Source organism: Podarcis tiliguerta, assembly GCF_965153285.1.
Source record: "Podarcis tiliguerta genome assembly, chromosome: 12".
In the NCBI taxonomy this organism is placed as follows: domain Eukaryota; kingdom Metazoa; phylum Chordata; class Lepidosauria; order Squamata; family Lacertidae; genus Podarcis; species Podarcis tiliguerta.
Window position 1 is genome coordinate 22,087,487 of NC_139545.1, and position 12,699 is coordinate 22,100,185.

At 40.1% G+C, this 12,699-nt stretch overlaps 1 protein-coding gene across 26 annotated transcripts in view; it reads left to right on the forward strand.

Annotated features, from left to right (window-relative positions):
- Positions 1 to 12,699, forward strand: part of TBC1D5 (TBC1 domain family member 5) — a 242,306-nt gene that overhangs the window by 195,438 nt on the left and 34,169 nt on the right. For all 26 annotated transcript variants that reach the window (XM_083404783.1, XM_083404795.1, XM_083404787.1 and 23 more), the window contains exons 16-17: positions 4,190 to 4,275; positions 8,605 to 8,867. In XM_083404783.1, coding sequence (XP_083260909.1) covers positions 4,190 to 4,275; positions 8,605 to 8,867 — 349 coding nt within the window. The remainder of the gene's footprint in view (positions 1 to 4,189; positions 4,276 to 8,604; positions 8,868 to 12,699) is intronic.

Genomic DNA, 12,699 nt, shown 5'->3' on the forward strand with positions numbered 1-12,699 from the left:
TTAAACTATTGTTTTAAGTTAACTGTGAATTTTGCAAATCTGTTTTACCCTATAGCAAATAAAATTCTAATACAGCAACATAAGCAAAGTAATTTTCATCTTTGGGTGTATGTGGTTGCGCTAACCTTATCACCATGACTTATTATGAAGCTAAACTGCTATATAGAACATTACCATTTTAGATGATGTACAAAGAAGTTGCCAGCTATATTTTGTTTGAGTACTTACAGTAGTTGTCCCAAGTATGTCTGCCAAAAAAACTTTAACGAACCTCCTATCAGTAACGGTGGTGTAGCTGAAGGGGTCTTGAAATAAGGCTGTTTAGCATTGATACCCAGAAACAATATATGGTATTATCATAAAGAAGTGCTAAAAGTTTAAATTGCTTTAGATTATTCTAAACCAATAGATTTGGGATAGATTTTCAGTGAAGAAGGATTTGGAAATAAAGAATTGTGCCAGTCTTCCATGTGGTACCAGAATGTTTCTTGGGGGGAGGGGTCCCACACACAAAAGACCACTAAAACCTCTGTAGTGGCATCTAGCAAAGAACAAGTGGGAGTAATCAGAAGCAAATCGGCAAAATATTCTTATGTGCATAGAAGTGTACAGAATTCTCGCGATCCTGACCCATGGTTTGAAGCTAAGTGACCCTAATGAGGCACTTAATCTCAAGGTCGTGGTTTGAGCCCCACGTTGGGCAAAAGATTCCTGCATTGTAGGGGATTGGACTAATGGCCCTCGTGGTCCCTTCCAACTCTACAGTTCTAGTATTCTAATTCTTTTAAGACGCTGGGAGTGTTACCTTCCATTATCTCTAAGTATGGGTCCAGACAGTACTAGTTTTCTCTTAGACTAATTTTGCAGGATCATGATTTTGTATGTGCAGGTGTTCATTCTGATCTAGTGAGAAGGATTGCCATATTTCAAAAAGTGCAAATCCAGACACAAAGGTTGTTGGGTTTTTTTTTTGCCAAAGTTGTTCAGCTTTTTAAAGTTTTCCCCAAAGTTGTTGAACTCTTTTTAAGGAAATTCACCAAAATCTTAACTCCCAAAACGGGTTGCCGTACATCCGGATTTCCACCTGGACACTGTTTCCGACAGCCTAATGCTGGCTATGTCTGGGAAATTCCAGACATATGTCAACCCTACCAGTGAGTAAGGATCTATAAATGCATGACAGTGATAAGCAGCAGATCCACAAGTATGTGGCTCCATCTCCATCATAGGTATCAATGGGAGGTTATTCCCTACACCCACCAGAACTCTATTGAATTTTTCAATGAAAGCAATGTTTCATTACAACAAAATCCATTATATAGGTACTTGCAAGGAGAAATTTGATTCAAATAGTGAAAGAATAGCCCATACATTGCTTGTAGTTTAATATAAAAAGAATATAAATAAATAGAATTAGCTATTTGAATTAGCTATATTGTACCTATTTGAATTAGCTATATTGTACCTCCTCTCAGTCTCCTCTTTTCCAAGCTATACATACCCAACTCCTTCAACTGTTCCTCATAAGTCTTGATATCCAGACTTCTTGGTCACCATCTTCCACACACATTCTTACTTGTCAATAGCTTTCTTAAATTGTGGTGCCCAGAATTGGACACAGTACTCTGACCAAGGCAGAATAGAGTGGTACTATTACTTCTCTTGATCGGGATACTATACTTCTGTTGATGCAACCTAGAATGGCATTAGATTTCTTTTTCTTTTTCTTTCCTTTTTTTCTTTTTCTTTTTTGCTGCTGCTGCATCACACTTTTGACTCATGTTATGCTTGTCATCCACTAAGAACTCTAGATCATTTTCACATGTGCTGCTGACAAGTCAGGTGTCCCCCATCTTATATTTGTGTAACTGGTTCTTCATGCCTAAGTCCAGAACTTGACATTTGTTCCTATTGAAATTCAGTTTATTATTGCATGCCTGCACCCAGTTCTCCAATCTGTTAAGGTCATTTTGAATTCTGATTCTGTGAGGGCGTAGAACATGGGTAGGCAAACTAAGGCCTGGGGACCGGATCCGGCCCAATTGCCTTCTAAATCCAGCCCGCGGATGGTCCGGGGATCAGCGTGTTTTTACATGAGTAGAATGTGTGCTTTTATTTAAAATGCATCTCTGGGTTATTTGTGGGGCATAGGAATTCATTCATTTTTTCTTTCAAAATATAGTTGGGCCCCCCACAAGGTCTGAGGGACAGTGGACTGGCCCCCTGCTGACAATGTTTGCTGACCCCTGGCGTAGAATCAACTTTGCAGCGCCAGCATGACTCCCAACAGGGGCTCATCTCATGCAATGGGCAATCTCCTCCCTAGGGTCATTTTTTCCCTCCCTCCCTGCATCACTGTTGCAGAACAGTCCGCTCAGCTCTTTCAAGAAATTCCTCATCTTGCCGCAGGTGTGGTTTTGCACATTCTCAGACAAGAAGACAAACATGGCACATGTGTTGCAGGTCACCCTCGCAAATGCCCCTGTTTACAAGTCCTGCTCACGAAAATGAAGGCGTGTTTACAAGCTTGGTTTTTCATAATAAAATCAAGGGACAGCCCAAGACACCTTGCTGCCTGATTTGGACAAAGTGGCCACACACACGTACCCATTCCATGTTCAGAAGACCAGACTAACGGTTTAGTTTTACTTCAACACTGATGATGCGGCAGCCTGTTCCACCATAGCTTAAGGCAGCAGGCTAACTTAGGGGACATAGGGAAGGACTCATGCCACACATAGCTCTGCCTTCCAACTCCTTGCCCTTGTCCCCATCTACCGCCTAATGGCATACTTGGGAATAGTAGTTCTTAGAGCAGGCATAGGCAACTTTCAGCCCTCTAGATGTTTTGGACTACAATTCCCATCATCCCTGACCACTGATCCTGTTAGCTAAGGATCATGGGAGTTGTAGGCCAAAACATCTGGAGGGCCAAAGGTTGCCTATGCCTGGCTTAGAGCAGTGCTCAACTTCAATTCCTTTCTAATAGCTGCAGTGTTTTACACACACACACACACACATTCAAAAATGAATAAGCAGAACCTGAAGTTTATAAACACCTAGCACTCAAGAAACATGAGTGTTATTTTGTAGTGCAGTTTCTAAATCTTGTTAACTTCTGGAACAGAAATATACCAAAAATGTTGTTTTATCTCTGGTTAGTAAAATAGAAAGCTTTGTAAATGTACAATCAAAGTAAAAAAAGATGGGGGGGGGGGGGAGACGTTTCTTCCCCTGAAGTTATTGAATTGTCATTGATGTGCATAAAAATGTTGATATAGCTTCAGAAAACTTACAGCTACAGGTATGAAAACTTTCCTGCTAATTCCTATTACAGTTCATGAGCTCAAAATAGTGTTGCTTTTTATTGATTTCTAGCTTGGAAGGCTTCAAGATAGAATAGACATTGTAGTGTCTCTAGACAGCAATGAGTATAGAATTTTAGCAACCTGAATGAAAAATATCCCAGCAGAAATCTCTTGAGGCTTAAAACTAGGGATGGGGAAGAGCTGTAGTACAAGACCATCTGTAAGCCACAGTTTCCTCAGCCCTGATATAGAGGTTATAGCATGCTACCATAGCAAGTCTCCCATTAATGGACATTTTATTTCTAAAAGCAGTTTGAAACCAATCTTCTCTACGTTTAAGAGAAAATTGATCTTGAAGCACAGAACCAAATCATAGAAACTTCTTCAATTATGATTAGGTTTTTAAATATATATATATATATATCTCACCATAGTTTTGTTTGCTTGTTGTGTTATCTGCATATGTTCTTTAAAGGTACTATCAAATAATGTGTGATCTTTTATAGAAATAGATTATTAATCCAGAATAATTTACTTAAAGCAAAGTTTAATTTAAATTAAAAATATTAATTTTTCATTTGCCACCTTTGAAGGAAAAATAAGACAGCTATCTCAATATTCTGTACAAAATATGTAGCCTCCCATTGTGGGCTAACGTTCTATCCTGTATTTGTTTGTAATAGTGGGAGAGAAGGTTGTATGCACCATCTAGTGGCTATGCTAGATTTAGTCAGGAAAAGAATAGTAACCTGAAACATAGCCATAATTTCCCCTAATACTTTTAGCTGGGACAAATGATATGAATAGTATTATGTTACAGTATAATGACAATTTGCTATCCATGCTTTTGCTTATGCAGTATGATCATTCTATATTTTTAGAGAAATCCAAGACCTGTGACTTACCAGTTTCAACAAAATTTGGATTACTACAAAGCACGTGGAGCAGACTTGATGAATAAAACTCGGTAAGCCTTTATCGTATTTTGCCCAAATAAAATGTCTTTAGAAAAAACTTATACAGGTTAATAATCCTATATTCATTTGGGACTAAGTTCCATGGGCATCAGAGGCCTGCTCTTGAGTAGAATTGCATAGGGTTGCAACCATGATTTGTTTCTGTTTTTAAATTAGGTAACAGGTAAAACTGATTGCTGAACTTGGTTTTTACAAATGAGAAAAACTAAGAAAACCCCAGCCTGGATCAGACCAACGGTCCATGTAACCCAATGTCCTGTTTTATCACAGTGGCCAGCCAGATGATTATGTGAAGCAATTGAGGGCAATTGTCATTTGTAGTGTTGCTCCCAGCAGGTGCCTAATATATTAAGTAAATAAATGTTTGGTGGTATACTGCCATTAAACTTGGAGATTTCATATATATGAAGCTGTGTTCACAGGGAGCACTCACTGACCCTGACAACATAAAGTGGGCAACTCCTGCTCATCCAGAGTCCTTTATCTAGTCTAAGAAGAATGCGTTGATCTTTTTAGCAAATGTCAAAATAGGTAAAGGTGATGGCGGCAATATCTTATATTTCAGAGAGCTTTCCCTGACCGTTAAATAGGTAGCTCCTTCCTCGACTTCACACCATAGATCCAGCATGGTGTCGTGGTTTGATAAATGGACTAGCAGCAGGGAGACCCATATTAAAATCCCACCCACTCCCCCAAATGTTAAAAAAGAAAAAAGGACCACTTCCTGACTCCCACTGCTGCTTGGTGAGGAGATCAATCAGGGTAGTAGGGTTTAGGGTTAAGGGTTAGGGTTAGCAGAAAAATAGCAGAAGGAAGAAAACTGCAGACAAAGCAGTAGAGCCACAGCGGGGAGCGGGCGAATGTGGCATTGTGTGAAGGGAGAAGACAAAAAGCGCCCCAGAGGACGCTTTGTCCAAGACCTTCTCAGACCTGGCAGGCTCCTCATCTCAGTACAGTGGTACCTCGGGTTACTTACGCTTCAGGTTACATACGCTTCAGGTTACAGACTCTGCTAACCCAGAAATAGTGCTTCAGGTTAAGAACTTTGCTTCAGGATGAGAACAGAAATTGTGGTCCGGTGGTGCGGCAGCAGCGGGAGGCCCCATTAGCTAAAGTGGTACCTCAGGTTAAGAACAGTTTCAGGTTAAGAACGGACCTCCGGAATGAATTAAGTACTTAACCTGAGGTACCACTGTAATTACTCATGACAGTTGGCACACCTTCTATTAAGAGCATTAAATAAATATAAGATTTAGTCAGGAACCAAAGTTTACCAAGTGGTGCCAAAACTTTTTCTCAGGGACAATCTGATTGACAATGTCAGTTGTCGGCAGCCACATGGTTAAAGGGCATCTTAGCACGCCACCCCTTTAGATAAGGATATCTGTATATAAGAGTGGGATACACAGACTTGGCTCAGGCATTAAATAATTGTACTTTTTCAAATAAGAGCTGCAGTTTGTTAATTTAATTGTTGCATTAATTAATTAAGCCTTTCAGTTAAGACCTAGGGCAAAATTTGTCCCACAATACACAAGAGGATACCATTTTTCCAGTGTTATAGATAGCTACAGCATTTCTAGGTTGAATTCTTTGAATCAAGTATGTGCAAGTTCAACATAGCAACATGCCTGCATGAAGCAAACTGGATTAATCTCAAGGTGAGGTAAAGGACACTGGGTGTAAAATGCTAACAGTTAAGTGTCAGTTAGGAAAGTGAGTTTAGGGTTCGGGTGGGGAGCACATGTGGATGGCCTTGCTATAGGGAAAGATTATAAAAGCAGAAATTGAAGAGAGGGAGGAACAAGCATAGCATTACATGCTAGCTAGAAGCACTAAGTCAGGCTTCCTCAACTTCGGCCCTCCAGCTGTTTTTGGCCTACAACTCCCATGATCCCTAGCTAGTACGACCAGTGGTCTGGTATGATGGGAATTGTATTTGCAAAACATCTGGAGGGCCAAGGTTGAGGAATCCTGCGCTAAGTGCTCTCTAGGGTTTTTTTTAGAAACTCCAAAATACTGTGGTTTTAAATTGATAGTTTAATTTTTGAGTTTGGACCCATTATACCAAAAATTGGGTGAAATCATACCAAAGTCATGTTTCAGTCCACCATCTTGATTCACAATTAGGCCTGACATCCAAACAGTGGCAAAGATTCCCAACCCCAACTCAGAAACTCTTGTACTTAGTTTGGCCACAGTATCTTGAGAGGCACCCAAACTTGTATCAAAAAATGGGTGAAGTCATGCCAAAGTCACATTTTGGACCTCCATCTTGCGTCCAAATGGCACCCAGCATAGCAATGGAAACGAAGTCTGTGGCCTTCATATCTGGAACCTTTGTGCTGAGTTTGGTAATGGTATCTCAAGAGATGGCCAAACATATGCCAAAAAATGGGCAACATCATGCCACAGGTCACATTTTAGCCCCCCATCTTGATTAAAAATACAGTGGTACCTCGGGTTAAGTACTTAATTAATTCCAGAGGTCCATTCTTAACCTGAAACTGTTCTTAACCTGAAGCACCACTTTAGCCAATGGGGCCTCCTGCTGCCGCTGCACTACCAGAGCACAATTTCTGTTCTCATCCTGAAGCAAAGTTCTTAACCTGAAGCACTATTTCTGGGTTAGCGGAGTCTGTAACCTGAAGTGTATGTAACCTGACGTACCACTGTACCACTTGGCACCTGAACATAAACTTAGGCCCCTCATCTCTACCTCAGCGAATTTGTTGGCAATATCTTAAAAGGTGGCTGAAACTATGTCAAAAACTGGGCGAAGTCATACAGTTTTGATTTAGAACAGTCTGCCACCACAGCCCTCATTCCGAGTTTAGTGATGATATATTAAGAGGTGGCCCAAACTATGCAAAAAAATGGGCGAAGTCACACCAAAGTGATGTTTCGGTCTGCCATCTTGATTCAATATGGTGGCTGGCATCTAAATGTCAGTGAAGAGCAACCCCCCTACCTTGGGAATCCTCTTGCCAAGTTTGGCAATGTTATCTCGACAGGCATCCAAATGTATTGAGGAAAAACAAATGGACAGACAGACAAACCACTTTCCAAAATATATAGTAGATTTCACCATTGTGATTCAAATTTTAATTAATGTATATGCTTTGCAAAAAACATATATTAAAAATGCAGAATTAAAAACCACACAATTGTGTTGTGTTTATAGCAAGTTTCCCAGTGGCTACATAATGGGAACATATTTGAATCAGCTTTCTTAGACAAAGCATTTTCATCTGAGCAAAACACAGCTTGTTTTAAAAATATCCATTGATATCCAAGGTCAATGATGCTTATTGTGCTGAAACAAAATCATCTTCTCCAGAGTCTGGATTCACATCTTCTTGACATTCATGTTTTTAAAGTAATACCTTGCTTTTAAATGTATTTCTTAATGACTGTGTAACATAATCAATCCCCATTTTTCTGGTGATCATTGTGTAATTTTTGTGTATCTTGATGGTTAAGCCATAGATATGGATCCTTGTTTGGTGGCTAAAACCATCTCTTACATCCATATATCGAAACATTCAAAGGTAGCAGAGAGAGAGAGTGCACACTTAATTTGTCAAATCTCTTCTATCTATAACTTCCTGTCCCAATCCTTGCTTTGTCTTTGCTGGGATTTTATGTGGTGCCTTATCTTATTTAGCCTCACAGCATCTTGGTTTCTTTGTAAGCTGTCTTGTGTGCTTCAGTAAAAGGAAAGTGGAGTGTAAATTAAAATCATAACCTCTAAGGAGTGGAAAGGAAGCTCCGCATTTCCTTCTCAGCAGTGACAAAGGTTGAGCCTTGGTGTTCATGTCTGTAAGTGGGAGGGGATTTCTCACCTCACCTCCCGGACTCAGCTTGTGATTTTGGAATGAACGGACTATCAGATTCATGTCTATGGCACGGCCTTTTAGGCTTCGTCGGTGTGGAAGACAAAAACTGCCACCTACACTTGACACTGAGGTCACCATTATAGTCACAAGTGAAGGAAATATGTTGCTTCCATCTGAACAATATTTGTGAGAGATCCCCCCCCCCTCCCCATTTGAATAAATGCTAAACAGTTGCTTCTGTGGGAGAAAATTTAGTGTGGTTTTCAGGTGGTTCAGACAGGGAGGAAACTATTTCCTGAGTCCCTGAATTTGCCAATAAGGTTCATTCCTTATAGACTAATGGCTCTTCTTTCATTAAAACAGAACTCTGAAAAATAGTGCTTGTCCTTATAGAGTCCTGGGGGGGGGTGGTGAGAAAGTTTTTGACAATGCCACATACAACACTATTGTAGCAATGCTGTGTTTCCTCTTGTTTTACAGTGTCAGTGCCAAGGTTGCTCCGCTGAACATCAATAAAGTTTCTAGTAGCTTACTGAATTTTGGCCGAAAGCTGATTTCCCCAGCCATGACATCAGGTGGTGCCACTGGGCTAGTTGTAGGTAGCAGTGGCAGCTTTTCTTCTGTTGCAGTGCCCATTCGGAGCTCAGTGGAGCTCCCTCAACAACAACTGCAGCAGCAACAACAGCAGCAGCAGCAACAGAGAATTATGAAATCTGAAAGTGTACCAGTTCAACTAAGCAAAGGTAAATATATGACATTACTTGGTTTTGAGACGGAATCCTATAATGAGCAAAGCTTAGAGGCTTTTAGCCCAATATTTGGGCAGTTTTATCAAGTCTACATGTGACCTTCAGCCTTCCACAGCTTCTCAGCTCCTGATCATGTTTATCTCTCTTCTAAACTAAAACCCTTTCTGCAGTTACCCTGCCACTCTCCAAGTTCTCCATCTTGTTTCACCTTCTTTCCATGCTATTGCATCTGCCAGCCCTCTTTGCCCTAACCCCTTTGCTTGCTGCTTCTGACTGCTACCTTCTCTAGCCCCTATCTCCTAGTGCCTTCCTTGACCTGATTCTGTACCCTTTCCCTATGTGTTTCCCTGCCCTTCCCAAATCTACTTCTGTTATAGTGAGAAAGTTCAGTCAGTCATCACCACACCATTCCTCAGTGCTTTGCAATATAGAATCTCATACGGTAGTTTGCAAAGGGGTATTTTAAGTATATTCATTCATGTGTTTGCCCTTTTACTAATAAACACTATTACAACGTTGTAAAAAAAAATTATCAAATTTTGGCCTGTTTTGAAGATATTTTGAATATATATTGGTATATTTTGATTATTTATAACACTCGTGGGGAAACTACTAAATTCAACAAGTTGTTGAATCACTTGTTCTGATTTAGTTCTGAAGAAATGTTGCTGTATTTTGTGGCTTCAGATAAAGGAGCATGACTATTCATATGTCATTTTGAGTCTAAGCTCCATTCATGATTTATAAACGTTCTCTTTTCTATTAGTGGCAATAAGAGAAAAGCATGCATTAGGATAGTCAAATAACTATAAAGGTCATGTTACTCCTAAAATTCTCATTCTAAAGAAGTAGCTCAACCAGATGATCAGATGTGTATCTCACCACACCACACTTACGCACACTAAATGCTCTGCCAGAGCCTTGGTCACAGTGTTTCCTCACACTTCCTCTTGTGCTTTCTCGGGGAGGTCATGACTATGAAGAAGCCACCACTCCATGTAAAGGCTGTCTTGCAATTAGGACAGACTACCTAACCCTATGCTGGCCACATGACCCGGAAGCTGTACGCTGGCTCCCTCAGCCAGTAAAGCGAGATGAGCGCCGCAACCCCAGAGTTGGTCACGACTGGACCTAATGGTCAGGGGTCCCTTTACTTTTACCTAACCCTAAGATGCCTGAAACACTCTTATGCTTCTGCTGACATATCAGTTTGCTTTATGATCTACTACATAAGAATATACTCCTTTTAGTGAACTTGAAGTTTGTTGGTTTCTGGTATTTTTATTCTTAACTTGTAGTTCTGTATTTAGTATAGCAGAAGTGATTGAGAAGTTGTTGTTATTTATAAACATCCTTGTACAGTCAAACCTCGGTTGTCGAACTTAATCTGTTCCGGAAGCCCATTCAGCTTCCAAAATGTTTGACAACCAAGGCACAGCTTCCGATTGGCTGCAGGAGCTTCCTGCACTCAAGCGGAAGCCACGTCAGATGTTCAGCTTCCGAAAAACATTCGAAAACCGGAACACTTACACTTTTTGGGAGCCAAAACATACGGTAACAGAGGCGTTTGGGAGATGAGGCTTGACTGTAACACTCCCTCCCCAGTTTTGAATAAGATATTGAAACATGTTGTGACCAAACATAAATCTGTGCTACCAAAGTGCCATGCATCCATTGTTGTTTTTACTGGTATTAACTGCTGCTGCTAATAAACATTCATACTATTTAAAAACAACAAATTTCTGCTTTTAAGCAAAAAAATTTTTGCATTCACTGTAAATGCCTTCCATTCATGATGATGTCTTAAAACTATGACTAATATTTCTATATGGGTTAGGCTTCACTGTTGTTGTATAAAATCATGCTTGGTCTTCCTTTTATTAGTTTAAAGAGCCACTGAGCATGTAAAAGCAATCCCAGATTACCAGGCTACCATTAAAGTTTGTTAAAGGTGTTTTGAGGACCGGCCACCCACATATGGATTTGAAAGACCACTATCAAGTTTGCTAAACTCCTCTGAAGTATTGCTGTTAACTTAATAGTAATCCCCAAACTGGCTGTTCACTATGTAAAGAGAAGTGCTAATCAATACTTATTTATTTAGGTAGATCTTTAGCCTATTCCTATAAAAATTCAAAGGATCACGAAACTGTCTAGTCATCAGGCATCACCATTACAATTTTGTGAGATGCTTGGGACATCTCAATTCGCATGGCATTCACACATACCATAAAGGAGGTATTTCGAGATCACCTGAAAAAGCAGAATTTCATTGTCCTGAGTAGGTAAACAAAAAACCCCCAAACACCTAAAGTTTATACTTGCACAGTTAGAAACTTCTAAGAGTTACAAGTCCATTTTCCAAAACCATAGCAGGACATTGAAGGTTTGCCACTTGCCTCCATTAGTTCTAAGTTAATGGAACAGAAACAAGCAAATTTACTCAACAGTAAGAAAACTGCAACTGAAAATACAATCTGCAAATCGGTTTTGAATCTCTGGTGTCCCATCCTTTAGGGAAAAGCTGTCAGGATGAGAGAAAGAATGACCAACCAACAGTGTGCATAAGAGCAATAGGCAAGGCTTGTTAAAAACCAATCAAGGCTGGCACCCCCCACCCCACCCCCCAACAAAGTGGGGAACATCAGCCTAACAACAAAGGTTTTAGCACTTCAAATGCTGGAATTCCACGAAAGGAGGACAGACAAGCAGAATCAACAAAGAAAAAAGCAAACATGTATGGTTGTAACTAGCGAACATGATTTCATAGAAGGAAATGGAACATAAAAAAATATAACTTCTTGTAGCTGGATTTTTTTAGCCTGCATGCCCCAAAGTAGGATTTTGTTTTGTTATTTGTATTGTGAAAGTTGGCCAGACCATAGAAATCGTGACCATTATAGGCCTGGTTCATGACATGGCATTCTAGGCGCTCTTGTAAATTTAGTCAATTACCAAATTGATATTATTTCACACCACCCCAATCTCCAAGTAGTGCAGGATTCCAGAGGTTCCAGGAACTTACACAGGGTTTGTGTTTCCTTTTGGAAATGAGATGCAGCAAAGACTGTGATGTACTTACAATATTTGGTTTATTTACACATATTTACAACCTGAGCCTGCAATGTAGGGGTTCACAGCTTCAGCACCCCAAGAGGGTCTTGCTTCTCCCGAAGTTGCATCCTTGGATTCAAACAGTCACCTCAAGAGGAAGCTAGACTGACTTAATTAGCTCTTTACACTTACTAGAGCCAGGGATTAGAGTCCTCTTGCAGCCATTTTAACCCCCCCCCCCCCCCAAGGCCAGATTAAATTCTGATTTTTGCTTAATCCAGGGATTATAGGAGTCTGACACCATCAAACTCATAACAGTGTTTAGGATTTGATTTACCTTCTGTTTGTTACCTAGGGAAGCAATATGATTACATAACAACCACAGAACAAGCCACACATCTTGCAGATACTTATGAGGGTGTATTTATTTCAGCATGCAGGAGGTTGACTGTTTGCCTTGCTCCTGTTACTTAGGTCTGCATGTGAGAGAGAATCTACAAAACTAAACAAAAAACTGAAGGAAAAGTGCAATGTTAGATTCCGTATCTTCATCACCTTTGCAGCGCAGACTACCAGCCCCAAGTGCACATTGTTTCTTTATAGGTCCTCTTCTGTTAATCAGTAATGGTGCTCTAAATGTTAGACTCAAAACCATGCATGTCTCATTATTGTCAAAAACAAATATTCAGAATACTTATTAAAATCTAAAAGTGAAGTTAGACTGTTTTCTTCTTGTTCTACTGTTAGTGGCTCATTATACTGGCATTAAGGG